The 18,875-nt window shown below is 54.3% G+C and overlaps 1 protein-coding gene across 1 annotated transcript; it reads left to right on the plus strand.

Moving 5' to 3' along the window:
• Positions 1–3,577: 3,577 nt before the first annotated feature.
• HK3 (hexokinase 3) lies at positions 3,578–18,867 on the plus strand. The gene is made up of 18 exons (XM_032158745.2): positions 3,578–3,691; positions 8,191–8,353; positions 8,550–8,704; positions 8,800–8,919; positions 9,011–9,106; positions 9,976–10,075; positions 10,156–10,339; positions 10,856–11,011; positions 11,155–11,388; positions 12,053–12,348; positions 12,461–12,597; positions 12,677–12,796; positions 15,689–15,784; positions 15,954–16,053; positions 17,684–17,867; positions 17,968–18,123; positions 18,280–18,513; positions 18,598–18,867. The coding sequence occupies exons 1-18, from the start codon at positions 3,596–3,598 to the stop codon at positions 18,740–18,742; spliced, it is 2,772 nt and encodes a 923-aa protein (XP_032014636.1). The 5' UTR covers positions 3,578–3,595; the 3' UTR covers positions 18,743–18,867.
• Positions 18,868–18,875: the final 8 nt, after the last annotated feature.

An 18,875-nucleotide genomic window follows, 5' to 3' on the forward strand; every position in this document is an offset into this window, starting at 1 on the left:
GCTGTTCTTTCTTCAAGGCTCAGCTTCTTCAGCTAGCCCTGCCCACTCTCGGCAGAGTCAGCCCCTTCCTCTTGTGCTCCCACATTGCCTCTTGCTCAAAAGTACTTCCCATAACCTTTCCAGGCTAGGCGCCTCCAGCTCCTTCTAGGGGCGAGCCACCACCTCAAAACTCATTATATTTGCAAAATAAACAGCCCTCAGCATTGTAGAGGGAATGGCCCAAAATCTTAGACCCAGTTCAACGCTCCACTTTGCGGTAATCATCTTGCTCAAATTTTCACCACAGCCTTGCCTAGCCTGGGCTACTCTTAGGGCAGGCTTAGAAGGAAGTGCAGCTTCCCGAATTAGCTGATGTTTGGTAAGTGGTGGTGGAGGAAAAGGGTGGGGCTTGAGGATATTATAACGGGTCACCCCTGAGTGTCACTTTTGGTCATTGGGGTGCCTCATTGCCAGACAAGAGCTCAGACGTGAGGAGAGTGACCAGCTTCTGTGCATCCCAGGTAAGCGCTTTGGTCTAATTACTGCCTGCTCCTTCCGCAGCTGTGTTGTCCTCATCCCTCCTGTTTGGCTCACACCAGGGGAAGTGGACACTGGAAAGATTAAGCCAGCTGGTTCTCTTCGTTTTTGAGATGGAGTCTCTGTGTCACCCAGACTGGAGTGCAGTGGCACAATCAGGGCTCACTCCAGCCTCGACCTCCTGGGTTCAAGTGATCCTCCCACCTCAGCCTCCGGAGTAGCTGAGACTACAGGTGCACACCACCACACCCAGCCAATTTTTGTTATTTTTTTGTAGCGATGGCGTTTTGCCATGTTGCCCAGGCTAGTCTCATATTCCTGGGCTCAAGCAGTCTGCCTCCCTCAGCCTCCCAAAGTGCTGGGATTACAGGTGCAAGCCACCACACCCAGCCTGCCAGCTGGTTCTTGATGGCAGCTCCCAACATCAGCAGAGATCCCTGGGGTACTTTTCAGGAGGAAAACTCACTTCGTGTAGCCCATTCAGCTAAGGGAAGCCACGGGGCCCTTAGTCAAACAGACCTTGGGCTCTGGGGATACTGCAGTGAAGGAGACATGTCCCTCCCCACAGGGAATCTCAGTTGGAAGAGACAGAGCTGAATACATTTACCTAGCATATAAATATTAGGGCCACTTGGGGATTACTTCACAGATTCTGTCATGTAAAAATGCTGAATAAATATTGAATGGATGAGGGAATGAATGAGTGAGTGAATGAATAAATGAACTAGCTGGGCCTTGAGAAGGCCACGTGTGTAGCCCTTAGTCCTTTTCAAAGATAATTGCCCCAGTTACCTCATTTTATCCTTGAAATAGACCTGTAGCATAGAACAAGAATTCCACACCCCTATTTGACAGATTTGGAAACTCAACATAGGTATGTATGGTTTGGGGAGATTTATCAGAAGCTGATTTGTTGCTTTATTAAATAAAAAACTACCTACTCCCCTTGCTTCCAATTTTAGAAAGGCACATTAGCACATACCTATACCAGACCCTGTGCCGGCCATGAGTGCAGAGGTGATCAAGTTGGGTGGGGTAAGGAGGTGAAGAAACTAGAAGCAGAGGTATCAGTTAGGAGGCTGTTGTAATAACCTGGCCAGAGGATGGTCTGGTGCGCTGGCTGTAGGAATGGGGAGGAGGGGACGCACAGGAGAGCTCTTAGCCTGAGATCCAATTGCATAGAGGAGGTGAGGGTCAGGGGTGCACGCAGGCAACCCGAACGGCCGTGTGAGTGAGCACACTTCAATGTCTCCAGTCAAGGTGGAGAACAGAAGAGCTTTATGGGGGTAAGGTGATGGAAAAACGAGTGCGGCTTTGTTGAATTTGAGGAGCTTCTCCACCATCCAGATTGTGATGTCTAACAGACCACTGGGATTTAGGATTTGGCTGAGGCCAAAGGTAGATTTGGGAGCCCTGACACAGCTATTAATGAAACCTTGGGAATGGGTGAGATAAAGGGAGTGTAGAGGGAGGGCATGACCAGAAACTTGGGAACCCCATTGTCTGAAAGAAGAGAAATTACTGATGAAGACTATGAGACTCAGGAAGGAGACCTAGGAGAGACTGGCTGTGAAAGCCAAGGACAGGGGGAATTCTGTAGCAAAAGAATGACTAGTGGCTTTGCATGCCTGAGAGAGGGCAGCAAAGGTGGGGACTGAGGAAAAGGCTTGGGATTGGGCAGTTAGGAGGTCACGAGTGACCACGTGGAGTGCAAATTAGTGAGCGTAATGGGAGTAGGCTAGGAGGGGAGTGTAGGGGTGGGAAGGTACTATATTTCCAGAAGTTCTGCTGTTGCAAGGAAGGGAGGTAAAGTGACTCAGTGGACAGATGTCTCTTCCCATATTGGGCCCTCTGCTGTGTTTCCTTTTTCCCCCACCCCTAAAGAGCACCTGACTCACTGAAGGCTCCCTTGGGACTATGGAAACAGCAATACCACCTCCAGCTCAGATGAGCGAAGTATCTGACATTTCTACAGTTCCTTACAGTGTGCAAAGGACCACTAACTCCTTTAATCCTCACAAGAACTGAGCTTTTCATGTTATAAGAGGAAATGGAGAATCACAGAGTTTCAGTTCAGATTCAGCTACATAAATCTGAACGCACATCTGAGCAAGTTCCTTTGCTCTCGTGATCTCATTTGCCCCACACAGGCCTTTGATACATGTTGGTCCCATTTCACAGATGAAAAGCCTTGAGGTTGAGATGGAGTGCGGCTGCCTTGTGGAGAGCAGGGTTCCCCCCTCTGAGTACAGGGCTCTTTCTGTTCTGCATCACTTCACTGTTAAAACCCACCTGATGTTTATGTTGCACAGTACATTTCATAAAGCACTTCCCCAGGTGTTATTCTATTTAGTGCTCACAACAACCTTGTGAGGGTAGATATTATTTCCTCCTGTGTTATGGATGGAAGCTGAAATTCAAAGAAGTCATAAATGACGTCCAAGTTCAGGTCACTAGTGGAACCCCTTTCTGAAGCACAGATCCACCCCTGTCCATGACCCCTGTTGCCTTCAGGATGAAATTCATGTGCCTTAGCCTGGCACAATGACTGTCCCTTGTCCAGCCTGCCTGCTTCTCTGGCAGGTCTTTGGTTCCTTCTTTGTTCCAAGCCTCTAGCATGTCCCTGACCGCCTAACCACAGCAACATGTCCATCTATTACATGTGGCCATCTTGCTCACTGCCTGTGCTAATCATACTGTGATTGTTGATGAGACTATGAGGTCCCTGAGAGCAGGGCCCAGATCTGCTTCATCTGTACCACAACGTCCAGCATAGCAGGCATCAGGAACTGTTGACTGTCAATGAATATCAGAATTAACGAATGGCATTTGGACTGAAATCAGCCTTTCCAGTGCTCTCTCATTAGATATGCTTGTGAAAAACAAGGGCCTTCTAGTTGACTGACACGGGATCTTTGATGGTTGGAGGTTCTGAATTCTGCTCCCAGCTTCCTTCCTGGTCCCCTGCAGAAGGAAGGAAGTTGGTCTGGGTTACAGACTCCTAGGGCCTATAGAGTAAATGGTTGACCCAGGTTGTCCCTTTTCTCCCATAGGTGGCCACCCTCCACTGTGGAAGCTCATGGACTCCACTGGGTCTTCAGGGTTGTGGCAGGGGGAAGAAGCCCTGAGTTGCCCTGAGGAGGGCTTGCCCGGGCCCTCAGACAGCTCAGGGCTGGTAAGTTCAGCACTGGGTTCCTGTTTCATGCTTGTCCAAGGCCGTCAAGAGCAGCGTGACTGAAGCTGCCATGGGGCCCTGGGCTCTCACCCATGCAGCCCCTTTCCACTGAGCTTTTCATATCTGAGCTGGTAACGATCTCCTTTCATGCTCCAAACAACTGCAAGGTTGGGATGATCATCTTACAGGTGATGAAGAGGGATATAGAGAAGTGATATGACTTGAGTTTAAGACATGACAGGAGCTTGAGCTGGGTGTTTCAGCTCCAAACATGTCATTTTTGCCACCTTGCCACACAGGTGCCGCTCCCGCCCCAAGTGGATGACACAGTCTAGAGTGGACTTTCCCAGGGTTATCTGGTCAAAAGCTGTGTTGTTGAGACCTTTCCTTTCCCGCCTCTCCAGTTCCTCCTGCATGTCTCCCTCAACGTAGCCGCTACTATCAGGCACACAGATGATTTTAGTGCCAAACTCATGCCTGAGGCTTGCTCAGAAGTGAGTTTCTTCTTTTTCTGTCATCTTGACCAAGATTTAGAAGCAGTCTCATACCACACCCTTGAGCAGGAAATTCTTGTGTAAGCCATTTCATATCTCTTAGTCTCTGTTTCCTCATCAGTAAAATGGAGGAAAATAAAGTCTAATACTCCTCACCCCCTGAAGGCTAATGGAGATAAAGGACTTGCCTATGGCCAGGCGTGGTGCCTCACACCTGTAATCCCAGCACTTTGGGAGGCTGAGGGAGGTGGATCACCTGAGGTCAAGAGTTCGAGACCAGTCTGGTCAACATGGTGAAACCCCGTCTCTACTAAAAATACAAAATTAGCTAGGCATGGTGGCGCATGCCTGTAATCCCAGCTACTTGGGAGGCTGAGGTAGGAGAATCGCTTGAACCCGGGAGGCAGAGGTTGCGGTGAGCCAAGATTGTGGCACTGCACTCCAGCCTGGGCAACAAGAGCAAAATTCCATCTCAAAAAAAAAAAAAAAAGGCCGGATGCAGTGGCTCACGCCTGTTATCCCAGCACCTTGGGAGGCTGAGGTGGGTGGACCACAAGGTCAGGAGATCAAGACCATCCTGGCTAACACAGTGAAACCCTGTCTGTACTAAAAAATACAAAAAATTAGCTGGGCATGGTGGCAGGCGCCTGTAGTCCCAGCCACTCGGGAGGCTGAGGCAGGAGAATGGTGTGAATCTGGCAGGCAGAGCTTGCAGTGAGCCAAGATCGCACCACTGCACTCCAGCCTGGGCGACAGAGCAAGACTCTGTCAAAAAAAAAAAAAAAAAGGACTTGCATAGAGGAGGTGCTCACTAAAGGGTTCTTGAGTCATTCTCTGCAGTTTCTTTAGTTTTCTGGCATGTTCTGACATCCACTTGACTAGACTTGTTGCCCAGATTGTGGGGGCGTTACCCCTCGCTGCATTTCATTCTCCCACTTCCCCCTTGTACAACCTGTACCCCAGACCTTGCTGCAGACAGTTCTTCTGTGCCCAACCCACAGCCGTGCCTCAGGAGTGACAGCGGTGGCTGGGCCACAGTGCCTGCCCAGCCAGGACTGGCTCTAAGGCCTGCCGTCATCTCCTCCCTCACTTCTTGCCCCTCCCTGATGACACTCCTATGCAGGCCCCCATCTGCCCTGCTGGCTCCATCACGTACACCTGTGGCTCAAAGAATTCCCTTCGGCTTTGGGGGACTTCACAGGGACACCAAATTTCCCATGGTCCTGGACCCCCAACTCAGCACCACAGGCCTTATCCTGTGCTCCCCTTCCCATGACCTTAGGTTGAAAAAAGGTTAGTTAACCACATGTGGCCAGTTCCCAGTCCCATCTTAGAGGCCCTTCCCCACCCCTTCCACCAGGCTTCTCTTTGTCATCAGAGAGGGTATGGAGTCAGGCTCTCCAGGCCGGGTGTGCTTTGTGCTCTGAGGACAGGGAATCCGTGTTCCACTGAGCATCTCCTATGTGTGACACTGTTCCTCCACTTCAGGTTTGCTGTCTTGTCAGTCCTCATGGCATCTCTGAGAAGTGGGTACTATTGTTCCTGCTAGATAGAGGGGTCACTTGCTCAGAGAGGTGAGGTGATGGGCCCAGGCCAGCAACACAGCAAGTTGGTGACAAGAGCCAGTGTTGAAACCACATTGGACTTCACACGCTCTCTAATGCCTTTCTCCTTGCTCTTCTGTCTGAGGTCTCTCCCCGCTCTTCCTGGGGTGTCGGGGGTGGCTCCAATAGCTTCTCCTGGCTTGTGTGTGCCTCACCAGGATCTGCCAGGGAAGTCCTTCTGTATTTCTTGCAGTTCTGCTGTCTTCTAGTCTCTCCTCCTGAACATCTCAATGTGCCCAAGAGGAAAAGGAAGAAAAACAATTTGCCCAAGCCATTGACTTCTCCATGACTCTACTGTTTTTATGAAGCAATACTAAAACGCCCCTCCCATGCCAACGGCATTTGGCACTTCCACATACATTACAGCCTTTAGTTCTTATGCCACCACAACCATCCAATCAACAAATCCTGCTTCCAGCTGGTGCTCCTCATGGCCCTCAGATGTAGCCTTGAGCAAGACATAGTCCCTGGCATTGGGGGACTTCCAAGTACTATTATTTTCTCCGTTTTGCACAAAGAGGTGACTGAGGCTCAGAGAGAGGTATGACTTTCCCAGGACCGCAGAGCCAGCAAAAGGGAGTGCGAGGACTCAGGTGTAAGTTTTCTCAAGCCGGATCGTCTGGGGTTTCTTTCCAGCAACTTTCATCAGCCTTGGGTTCTTTTCAAGGGAACTTTCTAGGTTTTATAAAGCTTCACATTGATGTGGAAACATCTCTGCAGTTAGATAGTTATGGGTTCAAATTCTCCCCTGCCCCTTCACAGCTGCTTGGCCATGCAGATGACTTGCCCTCTTGGAGTCTCGTTTCCATGTTTCTAACACTTGGGTGGCTGGGGCTCAGAGGGGCAAGGCTGAGACCCCACCTGTCCTGCAGCTCTGTGACTTTGCTGCCCACTGCCTGAATTCCTGGATGCACAGCCTGTGAGCAAACAGGGTCTGCAGCTTGGCTTCAACTTCTCTTTCCCTTGTCACCAGATAGGCCTGGTCAGGGGGGCGAGGTAGAGTGGGCATGGGCACCCCTAGCATGCATGGCTGCTGGAAGCATGTGCTGTAAGGCAAACGTGTAAGTGGACATCTGGCACCCCAGTTAGGATGATTTACCTTCTTAGGTATCTGTTTCCCATTCTCTTCCTAAAGCAAGAGGTGGGACTGAGTTGTCCTTATCTCCCTCAACTGGCAGCCTCTCCTCCCTGGAGGGGCCTTATTATCCAGGTGCCTGAGTTGTTATTTCAAAGATAAGGGTGCAGTTTGGGGCAATAGGTCGTTGAAATGGAACTCCCGTGTGACAGAAGTAGGGGCTTTGGAAAGTCTGAGCCTGAGGAGGATGGAGTTTCTGGGCTGTGACCCTTCAATGAATCCAGGGAGGCTGTTGGGGCTTCTTTGAAGGATGGGTGAGAGAGTCGTCTAGGGGAGGGTATTTGCTCACAGAGATGAGGTCACTGGGGCTCTTAAGCTACTGGGCTTCTGGTGGAGTGAGAGCCTGGAGTGTCCTGGCTTCTGCCTTCCCTGCCTTCTCACCCACTCCTTCAGACTCCGATCCACTCCCGGATCAGTCTTCTCCAAATCCATCCCCTCGCTCTTTCCCTGGATCTTCGAATGGCTTGTTCCCTTCCTTCATTTAGGTCACCTCCTCAGGGAAACCCTCTTGGACTCATATCTAAAAATACCTCTTTCTACCCTGGTCACTCTCTAATTTCTTATCCTGCCCCCCTACCTTTAATAGCCACCATCACTACTGGAACCAAATTGTATGTTCACATGCTTAATTTCTGTCTCCCACCCTGGAATCTAAAGCATTTGTTGCCTCTTGGGTGGTTATGTGTGTGCAGTGCTTAGAATAGAGCTGGGTGCGTAGTGAGGGCTGCAGCAATGTTTCGGAAAGGATGAACAACTGAAAAAAGGACCATTCTCTGCAGTGTGGTTTCCAAATGCTCTCGTGCTGGGCTTTTTCAGGCTTCAGAGTCTGAGAGTGGGTTAGGAGAGGGAAACACTTGAAGTTTGTTTGTGCATTTGTTTATTCTCTTGTTCGTTCAACAACTCACTGAGAGACTCTTGCTGTGGGTCCTGGGGAGCCAGAGAGCAATCATTCGTGGTATGGCAGGAAGAAGGTCTTGCCAAACCCTGAATTCAAAGAAGAAGAGGGGTGGGGTAGGGTAGAGGATGTAAGGAGTTGAGAAGGAGCCGTGAGGTAATGGGGCAGGAGGAGGAAGAAGGTGGGTTCTCTTTCCAGGACAGAGCCTTCTGAGGATGCCAGAGCTGGGTGCAGGCTGTTGGCAAGAGAGCCAGGGTGTATGAAGAGCCGAGGAGTGGGCTGGGCAGGGCAGGCCTCTGCCTTGGTTGGAGTTGGGGAGTCTGGCCAGCCCAGCAGTGCTCCTTCCCAGATGTTGGCCTGTTTCTCCCCAGGTGCAGGAGTGCCTGCAGCAGTTCAAGGTGACAAGGGCACAGCTACAGCAGATCCAAGCCAGCCTCTTGGGTTCCATGGAGCAGGCGCTGAGGGGACAGGCCAGCCCTGCCCCTGCAGTCCGGATGCTGCCTACATACGTGGGGTCCACCCCACATGGCACTGGTGGGTAGCATAGATTGAGATGCGTGGCCAGGCCTGGAAGAGGGTACTGATCTAGGGGAGGGAAACGTTCCTTATTCCTGTCCCCCATCTCTATGGCCCCTTGACCAGACTTTGCAGGCCTTAGGAATTTGGGAAGTGGGCAGAGGGCTCTGGTCTTGCCAGCTGCATGCCTTTCTGTGACCTGCTTGCCCTCCAGAGCAAGGAGACTTCGTGGTGCTGGAGCTGGGGGCCACAGGGGCCTCACTGCGTGTTTTGTGGGTGACTCTAACTGGCATTGAGGGGCATAGGGTGGAGCCCAGAAGCCAGGAGTTTGTGATCCCCCAAGAGGTGATGCTGGGTGCTGGCCAGCAGGTAAGCACTCACTGCCCAGCCTCTGGCGTCGGGGGGCCTGGCTGGGCAGCTGGGGCTCAGATGGGCAAGGCTGAGTCCCCCTACTTCTCCTGCAGCTCTTTGATTTTGCTGCCCACTGCCTGTCTGAGTTTCTGGATGCGCAGCCTATGAACAAACAGGGTCTGCAGCTTGGCTTCAGCTTCTCTTTCCCTTGCCACCAGACGGGCTTGGACAGGGTGAGGAGGAGTGGACATGGGACGCTGGGTGGAGGGTGGCTGCAGCCCCATGAAGGCCATCAGAGGAGTAACCCAGCTTCTCTACCTCCAGAGCACCCTCATTTCCTGGACCAAAGGTTTTAGGTGCAGTGGTGTGGAAGGCCAGGATGTGGTCCAGCTGCTGAGAGACGCCATTCGGAGGCAGGGGGTGAGTGGAGGGAGGGGTGACAGGAGGGCTGCCCATGTTGGCCTGGGCCTGGCACACATGCGTTGGGCCTGGGCTTCTGGGAGAGTTGCTTTCCTCTTCTCTTCATGTCCTCCATCCAGTTTAACCTCAGGTACGTGTTGCTGCCATTCCCATTGCGCAGGTTAAAAACACTGAGGCTAAGAACGGTCAAATAAACGTTCAGGACCCGGGGCAAACAAACATCAATAGACTTTGACCTCCTCCTCAAGGTTTTCACAGTCTAGAGGGGGAAGCATTCTAATAAAAGGTTGTCCGTGTCAAGGAGGAGTGCGTGGACAACTCTGGGAGCACTACGGAGGAAGCACCGGCTCTTTGATCGGGGACTTGAAGGAGGAGTTTGCCTCCCTTCAAGTCAGGCTGGGGCTGGGGCGGAAGATCTAGTCTCAGAGAAGGCCACACACAAGACTCTGGATGCTGGAGAAAGGCTGATCCGTCTGGACTAACCTCTTGTGGGGAGAAGCCAGTGCTGGGAGGAACAGGCTTGGGGAGTCAGGCAGGATGACAGTGAGGCTGGCAAGGCGCAGCGTTCAAGGAGGTGCTCAGTCTCAGGAAACTCATCCTCGTCCTGGGAGACGCTGAGGGTGGACGTCACTGTGACCTGGGGGCCCGAGTTGGGGATTAGGGAGGAGCTGAGGGTGGGATTGGAGGAAAAGCTCCTATAGGGTGGGAGCCCGGAGCATCTGTGACACAAATGTGTGTGGCATGCAGATGTGTGTTTCATGGACTCTATGTATCTCCTTCAAAGCCAGGGCCCCAGCCCTGCCCATCCCCTGGATTCCCTCCTCTGGCCACTCAGGCCAGCCTTGACCTCTGCCCTCTTCATCATCCAGGCCTACAACATCGACGTGGTTGCTGTGGTGAATGACACAGTGGGCACCATGATGGGCTGTGAGCCGGGGGTCAGGCCGTGTGAGGTTGGGCTAGTTGTAGGTGAGCCACAGACCGTTTGTGATGACGGGTGGAGTGTGTGCTGCCTGGCGAGCAGGCCCTGACAGGGTTGTCTCTGCCAGACACGGGCACCAATGCGTGTTACATGGAGGAGGCACGGCACGTGGCAGTGCTGGACGAAGACCGGGGCCGCGTCTGCGTCAGCGTGGAGTGGGGCTCCTTCAGCGATGATGGGGCGCTGGGACCAGTGCTGACCACCTTCGACCACACCCTGGACCATGAGTCCCTGAATCCTGGTGCTCAGAGGTGACCTGGCAGGGGGCCCTGACCTTTGGTTCCAGGCCCTATCTATGACTGCTCTGCTCCCAACCCCTTCTGTCCCTGTTCTCAGGCCCTTAGGCCCCTCCCTGTCACTCTGAGGGTCTCCAGGGAGCAACCTGGGGGCCCTGGCCAGGTTTAAAGAAGGAAGGGCCCAAAGTTCTAGAACCCAGAATTGTCAGCCCTTGATCTTCCCTATTCCTGACTCTGGACTGCACTGACAGGTTGGGGGTTGAGGTCTGGAAGTGGCTGAGCAAACTGCTCTCTGCCTTCCTTCGGGTCCCTCTTCCTCTCCAGGAGTCTTCTGGATGTAACCTACGTGAGAGGAGGCAGTGGGGTCTGGGCATACACCCACCTGTCCTCTGGGAGGCCATTGATTGCTTCTGGAGTCTCCAGTTTGGGAGCCCCAAAGAAAAGAATCCTTCTTTGGGAACTCTTGGAGGTAGGGCCAGGTGGACTGAGGACTTAGAAAAGGCTTCCTTCAGCCACCTTTCCCACCTGCAGGTTTGAGAAGATGATCGGAGGCCTGTATCTGGGTGAGCTGGTGCGGCTGGTGCTGGCTCACTTGGCCCGGCGTGGGGTCCTCTTTGGTGGCTGCACCTCCCCTGCCCTGCTGAGCCAAGGCAGCATCCTCCTAGAACACGTGGCTGAGATGGAGGAGTGAGTGGGGGAGACGGTGGCTTAGTGGGGGATTCTTGGCTTGGGGGAAGGGGAGGATACTCTGTCCCCAAGGTAGCCATGGGGCTTTAGTGGGATGGGGAGCTTCTGGGCTGAGCCCCAAACCACTTCCCTTTCCCCTCCAGCCCCTCTGCTGGGGCAGCCCGTGTCCATGCTATCCTGCAGGACTTGGGCCTGAGCCCTGGGGCTTCGGATGTTGAGCTTGTGCAGCACGTGTGTGCGGCCGTGTGCACGCGGGCTGCCCAGCTCTGTGCTGCCGCCCTGGCCGCTGTTCTCTCCTGCCTCCAGCACAGCCAGGAGCAACAAACACTCCAGGTCGCTGTGGCCACCGGAGGCCGAGTGTGTGAGCGGCACCCCAGGTATTGTGGAAACATGATCCGCATGATTAGGTGGCATGAACACGTGTGTGTGATACACACCCAGAGGGCCCTCTGGGATCACATGTGCATGCCAGTGGACTCGAAGGGCACTTAGGCAGAGGAAGGGCCAGACTGAGCTATGGGAGGCCAGAAGACATCCAAGGAGAGAAACGATGCTTCCCTTTGTGTGTGCAAGGGTGGAAGCCATGGCGACACTGGGGCATATGGTTGGTGCACAGAACAGATTTAGAATTGAAGTGATAGGGGAGGCTGCGTATGGTGGTGCACACCTGTAATCTCAACACTTCAGGAGGCTGAGGTGGGAGGATCATTTGAGCCTGGGAGTTTGAGGTTACAGTAAGCCATGATCACTCCGTGGCACTCTAGCTTGGGTGACAGAGCGAGACTCAGTATCTAAAAAAAAAACAAAAAAAAATGATGGAGCCTTGGGCTTCAGGAGGCCCTAGGGGTCCAGGGCCAAGCTGGGCGCACCTGTGTGTATCTGGGGGTCCAGGGCCAAGCCGGGCACACCTGTGTGTGTCTGGGAGTCCAGGGCCAAGCCGGGCACACCTGTGTGTGTCTGGGAGTCCAGGGCCAAGCCGGGCACACCTGTGTGTATCTGGGGGTCCAGGGCCAAGCCGGGCGCACCTGTATGTATCTGTAGGTTCTGCAGCGTCCTGCAGGGGACAGTGATGCTCCTGGCCCCGGAATGCGATGTCTCCTTCATCCCCTCTGCGGATGGTGGTGGCCGAGGAGTGGCGATGGTGACTGCCGTGGCTGCCCGTCTGGCTGCCCACCGTCGCCTGCTGCAGGAGACCCTGGCCCCGTTCCGGTTGAACCACGATCAACTGGCAGCAGTTCAGGCACAGATGCAGAAGGCCATGGCCAAGGGGCTCCGAGGGGAGCCCTCCTCCCTTCGCATGCTGCCCACTTTCGTCCGGGCCACGCCTGATGGCAGCGGTAAGGACCTGGCCTGAGTGTGGGACCAAAACATGGGCTCCTGGGGGTCCCAGTGTGTGCTGGGGCTGGAGCCACAAGCCCTATCCTGGCACTGAGGGTCTCTGCCCCACAGAGCGAGGGGATTTCCTGGCCCTGGACCTCGGGGGCACGAACTTCCGTGTCCTCCTGGTACGTGTGACCACAGGTGTGCAGATCACCAGCCAGATCTACTCCATTCCTGAGAGTGTGGCCCAGGGCTCTGGGCAGCAGGTACCCACAGCCTGAACCTTGATGTCAGAGGTGGGGAAGGGCTGAGCAGTGCCCACTCCTGACCTGTCCTGCCCCACAGCTCTTTGACCACATCGTGGACTGCATCGTGGACTTCCAGCAGAAGCAGGGCCTGAGTGGGCAGAGCCTCCCACTGGGTTTTACCTTCTCCTTCCCATGTAGGCAGCTTGGCCTGGACAAGGTGAGGGAGGGCCAAGAGAAGTGATTCCCAAGGGCCTCCTGCCCCCACACACACTTCATGGAGTGGGCAGGAGGCAGGGGAAAAGGCTGGGTGGTGGTGGGGCTGGGGTTGGTGGTGGTGGCAGCACTGCTGGGCTGGGCCTGCACACAGCCTCAGTTTCCCCAGACAGGGTAGGCCCAGGGTTAGGGTCTGAAGCATTTGGGAGCAGGTCAGGCCTAGACTGGCGCTGATCAGAGGACAGATCATCCATTTCAGCTATAGCACTGGTGTATGGGCCTCGGGGTCCTGCGGGAACCAGCGTTTGTTCCTGTCTCTAGCAGGGGCTTAAGGTCGCTTGGGGTTTTTTTGGCCTCTCTCCTCCTCCTTTCTTTGTTTGTTTCCTTTTCAGTGCCTGGCTCAGTGTTGGGTGCATGACTAGGGTGGCAGAGTGCCAGGCACAGGCTGACACACACATCCCTACTCAGCGCACACTTTAGCTTGTCCTTACACAAGGATGAGGGACTTCTCAATGTGCACACTAGAAGCCTGTCACGGAAGCAATACTTCTCGGACCTCTGGTCCAAACTCCCAGGAATCTGCCTCTCAACATACCCAACTTCTGCTTGAAAGCTTCTTGCCAAGGAGCTCGCTGCCCCTGAAGGCAACAGTTGCATTCTTAGACACCTGTGATCAATGAAAAGCTTCATCTCACCTACTCCAACCAGCCTCCATGTGATTTTCACCCCCTGCACCTGCTCTGACCTCGCTCTGATACGCAACTCATTTTCTTTTTTTCTTTTCTTTTTTTTTTTTTTTGAGATGAAGTCTCACTCTGTCGCCCAGGTTGGAGTGCAATGGCATGATCTTGGCTCACTCACTGCAGCCTCCACCTCCTGTGTTCAAGCGATCCTCCTGCCTCAGCCTCCCAAGTAGCTGGGACTACAGGCACATGCCAACACGCCCAGCTAATTTTTAGTAGAGACGGAATTTCACCATGTTGGCCAGGCTGATCTAGAAATCCTGATCTCAGGTGATCCGCTCACCTCAGCCTCTCAAAGTTTTGGGATTGCAGGCGTGAGCCACCACACTCCACCTGATATGCAACTCTGTACTCTGCTTTCTTTTACACGGTGGTCCTTTGGATGGCGCAGTGGGCCAGTCTTGCTGCTTGGCTGCTCTGCTCCAGGCTAAGCCTGCTCAGTCCTTTTGATTATTCCTTGTAAGATGTGAGAAGCAGGTGAGACTCCGTGTGCAAATCGGGGGGTGGGGTGGGGCAAGAAATATAGTCTTACTAATTTTCTGTAACTGAACTGTGCTGAAGGCTGGGCGCGGTGGCTCACGCCTGTAATCCCAGCACTTTGGGAGGCTGAGACGAGTGGATCATGAGGTCAGGAGTTCAGGACCAGCCTGGCCAAGATGCTGAAACTCCATCTCTATTAAAAATACAAAAATTAGCCGGGTGTGGTGGCATGTGCCTGTAATTCCAGCTACTCGGGAGGCTGAGGCAGGAGAATCACTTGAACCCGGGAGGCAGATGTTGCAGTGAGCTGAGATTGTGCCATTGCACTCCAGCCTGGGCGACAGAGCAAGACTCCATCTTAAAAAAAAAAAAATGTTGGGCCCACATTCTTTTCAGGGGTGAAAACTTAACCAGTGTGGGGATTGCCTTCCCCAGGAGCCACTTTGAAAGCTCTGCAGCAGCCTTTGCTGTGCAGAATTTGCAGGGATGTGGGAACTCAGGGAGGTGCCCCGGGCCCTGCTCTCTAGGCACTTGCCTCTGCCACTTCCTCTCTTGAGTCTCGACACCTTCCTGGGCATTACCTGGGGAAGGAGGGCAGAGGCCTCCTCTGTTCTCAGATTTCTCAGATCCCTTCTGAACAGGGGTTCAGCCCAGTGGAGAGGGCATAGGACACCTGTCTCAGGAAGCCATCAGCAACCTGGGTCTGACTTCCCCCTTTGCCTCCCCTTCCCTACTCTGGGGAGAGCGGCCCACACAGGGGCTATTACTCATCATCTGGTCTCTCTCAAACGGGTGCTTTCTCTCATTCTATCACATTCTCTGCTTTCTGTTTTTGAGACAATAAGCCTAGGACAATAAAAAAAAGGGATAAAAGGACATATTATTGGAGGAAAATGTTGCTTACTATTTCTAAAATCTTCTGCCCCAAAGATTTCCTGACCTACCCTCCGTGCTCCTCCTCTGAGCAAAGCAGTAATTTTCTCCCAACAGCTGTAGACTAATTCCTGCTCCCCCTGCCCCCTCCCTCAGAAGATGCACACTAAGAAAACAGCATTCCTTTCCAGGTAAAGTCGAGCCCCGTGTCACTAAGTTTAAGTCCCTTTTCTCACAGTCCAGGCACTCAGCCTTCATCCTGCCCAGGGGCCTGGGTTCTGGCTTTTCCATTCCTCCTGCCCCTGTATTTGGAACACACGAGTGACTCGCCCATTGACACGGCTCTATCCCTGAAGCTGAGAATTCCTTCCTCTCGAGTAACTTGGAGTTCTTTCTGAAAGGGTGGGATCTGCTGTCATCTGGGCCTCTGAGCCTTCTCTGTCCTCCCCTATCTCACACACAGCACTCACTTTACCAGCTCTGTTCATTCCTAACCCAATTACAAAGGGCCATTCCTTCTGGGCAAACGTCTTAAAATGGCCAGACCCTCTGACCGTCTGGAACTAATAATGGAAAATGTAGGTTAGATGGTTATTAATAGGTGTTTGCACACCGAAAGCCTGCTGGGGAGTAGGGAGCGGGCAGAGGGCAAGGCCTTCAACCATACAGCAAAGTAGGCAAGGAATTGTGCTTGGGGAGGGTGGAAATCCTAGGCTTGTGATGGATGCAGGTTTTGCGGAGGCAGAGTGAGCCTGAAGGGGCCTCCAGCTTCCTGCCACTTCGTCTCGGTCTTACCCCAGGGCATCCTCCTGAACTGGACCAAGGGTTTCAACGCATCAGACTGCGTGGGCCAAGATGTCGTGAGTCTGTTGCGGGAAGCCATCATGCGCAGACGGGTAGGAGCCTGTTCTAGGGGTGCTTTGGGGCTGTGGCAGGCCTTGAGGGGAGCAAAGAGTCTCTTACTTTCTGAGGGCGAAGCCCTCTGCAGTAGAGACCTCTGGGTCCAGTGCTGGTTGCTGTGACGACCGCGTTGCCCAGCAACTAGCAGCATCCTTTTGTGTGCAGGCAGTGGAGCTGAATGTGGTTGCCATTGTCAATGACACGGTGGGGACCATGATGTCCTGTGGCTATGAGGACCCCCGTTGCGAGATAGGCCTCATTGTCGGTGAGGAGGGCCCTGCCTTTTCATGCCCCTACTGCTTGGCAATTTGCTGCCTTCTGTTGATTCCTCTGGTTGGATGTTTCCTTGGCGTTGGGGACGTGGGATTGCTCTGGTCTGACCCACCAGGGCTCTGGAACAATCTCTTGGGCTGGCAGTCTGGAGCTTGGGTGTTTAGTCCAGCTCAGTGACTGACTCATGGTCATTTAAGCTCTCTGAACTTCAGTTTGCCCATCTGATAAACGAATCTGAGCTTTGGAGTTGTACAGATTTGGGTGGAAATACTAGCTTTGTGTTTCCACCTGTATGACCTTGGGCAAGTCACCAGAGCCTCAGTTTCCTCATCTCTAAGATGGAGGTAAGAATAACAATGCCTGTCTCAAGGCATCATGAGGATGACATAGGAGGGGACAAAATATAGCATGGTCCCTGGCTCATGGTACACACCTGGTGTTCGGAGCTGGGTGGGGGCAGGGGACCAATGAGCAATGAGGGTCCTTCAGACAGTCCAAGATTCCATCCTTATTAAGCACCTACCCTGTGTCCACAGGGGACTGGACAGAGGAATAGGAAGACACATAAAACAAGAGGCAATTTCTGCCTTCTCAGAACTGACCGCTCAGCAAGGGTTAAGCCCAGAACAACACGTGGCGGTCAGAGAGTGACTTGATTCTACACGTGGGCAAAGATCAGGAGGGAGTGGGTCCCAGGACAAGTGGAACTTGAAAGCCCTGAAAGAAAGGATTTGGCTCTGTTGGGGAGGAGGGATCCCACGGCTCCCGGGGCACTGGTCTCTCAACACGAGGCATGTGGCAGCCCCTCTTGAGGGGGAGGTTTTTGAACCCAGAACCTGGCATGGGTTAGGCACTTGGGAGAGGCATGCCCAGGTTGCCGTGTGCATAAACAGCTGGACAGAGGAACTCCAGGTGGGGCCAGCAAGGAGCCCACCTGCCTGGAGCTGAAGCTGTGTCAGGGAAAGGAAGGAGATGCCCTCATCCAGAGTGCGCCCTCTGCCTGGAATGCCTTTTCCTTTCTGTGCTTCTTGGGTTCAGTCACTTCCTCTCTGTTGCTTTCCTGACCCTGTTGGCAGAGACTCGCCCCGTGGTCTGGGCTCCCACGATGCTCTCCTTGGTGCTTCCACGGGGGCACAGAGGCTCCGTCAGAGCTGGCTATTCATTGCCTGACCTCTGGCCAGACTGTGGGGCTCCTCGTCTCTGATTTCTCTGTGTCCCCTGCTCTTGGCCCAGCACCTCTTAGTTGGATTAAGGGCCTGGCAGGCCAGTCCAGGGAGCTTCGGCCTCTCAACCGCAGAGAGCTAGGAGCAAGGGCGGGGGATGTCACATGTCTCCCAGGGGAATGACAGGACAGCTGGGCATTGTAGGAGCAATTGGGGGTGGCATGGTGGATGCACTGATGGTGATGTTGGTGGGAAAGGCAGTGAAGGTCCCCAGGGCTTGGAGCTGGCAGGGTCTGCACGAGGGATGTCGGGAAGGAAGAGGACCAGGACTAGGGACAGGCTGTGAGCCTGAGAGGTAGAGAGAATGAGCCCGAATGTTGCCATCTCGGTATGGGAAATGCTCAGAGGGTCCTTGTCTGCATCAATAAGTAGCTTCCACGTTGTCTGGCCTCTCTGCAGGAACCGGCACCAATGCCTGCTACATGGAGGAGCTGCGGAATGTGGCGGGCGTGCCTGGGGACTCAGGACGCATGTGCATCAACATGGAGTGGGGCGCCTTTGGGGATGACGGCTCTCTGGCCATGCTCAGCACCTGCTTTGATGCAAGTGTGGACCAGGCGTCGATCAACCCCGGCAAGCAGAGGTGTGGGCTGGGCCCAGGCAGTGGTGGCTGGCTGTGACCGGTGCTGGGGATGGTGGCCGGTGGGGCCTTCTGCCCTGTGTGCACACACATGTTCATGCAGGTTTGAAAAGATGATCAGCGGCATGTACCTGGGGGAGATCGTCCGCCACATCCTTTTACATTTAACCAGCCTTGGCGTTCTCTTCCGGGGCCAGCAGACCCAGCGCCTTCAGACCAGGGACATCTTCAAGACCAAGTTCCTCTCTCAGATCGAAAGGTGCCTGAGGCCTCCATTGCCTCCCCCACTTCAGGGGGTCTCTTTGTCCACTGTGGGGGATTGCTGGCCATGGGTGGTGACGAGGTCCGCTCTGGAGGATGAAGGGGGAGAAGTCACGACCCGCCTCCCTGTGCTCTCTTCCTTCCTGGCCCCCAGTGACAGCCTGGCCCTGCGGCAGGTCCGAGCCATCCTAGAGGATCTGGGGCTACCCCTGACCTCAGACGACGCCCTGATGGTGCTAGAGGTGTGCCAGGCCGTGTCCCGGCGGGCTGCCCAGCTCTGTGGGGCAGGTGTAGCTGCCGTGGTGGAGAAGATCCGGGAGAACCGGCACCTGGAAGAGCTGGCAGTGTCTGTGGGGGTGGATGGAACGCTCTACAAGCTGCACCCGCAGTGAGTCTGGGTGTGCGGGCTGGGGAGGGAGGTGTGGCCAGGTGGGGCTGGTGGCCTGGGCTCACCTCAGCCCTCCTCTCACAGCTTCTCCAGCCTGGTGGCGGCCACGGCGCGGGAGCTGGCCCCTCGCTGTGCGGTCACGTTCCTGCAGTCAGAGGATGGGTCCGGCAAAGGTGCAGCCCTGGTCACCGCTGTTGCCTGCCGCCTCGCGCAGCTGACTCGTGTCTGAGGAGATCTCCAGGCTGAGGAGGGCTCTGCCGCAGCCTTGCTGCACCCAGGTTGGGGTCTGCCTGTTTCCCAGCCAGGCCCAGCCACCCAGGACTCCTGGGACATCCCATGTGTGACCCCTCTGCGGCCATTTG

This window comes from Hylobates moloch, unplaced genomic scaffold (genome assembly GCF_009828535.3).
Source record: "Hylobates moloch isolate HMO894 unplaced genomic scaffold, HMol_V3 SCAFFOLD_6, whole genome shotgun sequence".
NCBI classification, from domain to species: domain Eukaryota; kingdom Metazoa; phylum Chordata; class Mammalia; order Primates; family Hylobatidae; genus Hylobates; species Hylobates moloch.

What these genes read in the sequence shown, in the direction of transcription:
- HK3 (XM_032158745.2), top strand. Translation starts at nt 3,596, where the DNA reads ATGGACTCCACTGGGTCTTCAGGGTTGTGGCAGGGGGAAGAAGCCCTG. An exon ending in GTCCACCCCACATGGCACTG is followed by an intron (nt 8,354 to 8,549) that starts GTGGGTAGCATA and finishes CTTGCCCTCCAG; the next exon opens with AGCAAGGAGACTTCGTGGTG. An exon ending in GTGTGTGAGCGGCACCCCAG is followed by an intron (nt 11,389 to 12,052) that starts GTATTGTGGAAA and finishes ATGTATCTGTAG; the next exon opens with GTTCTGCAGCGTCCTGCAGG.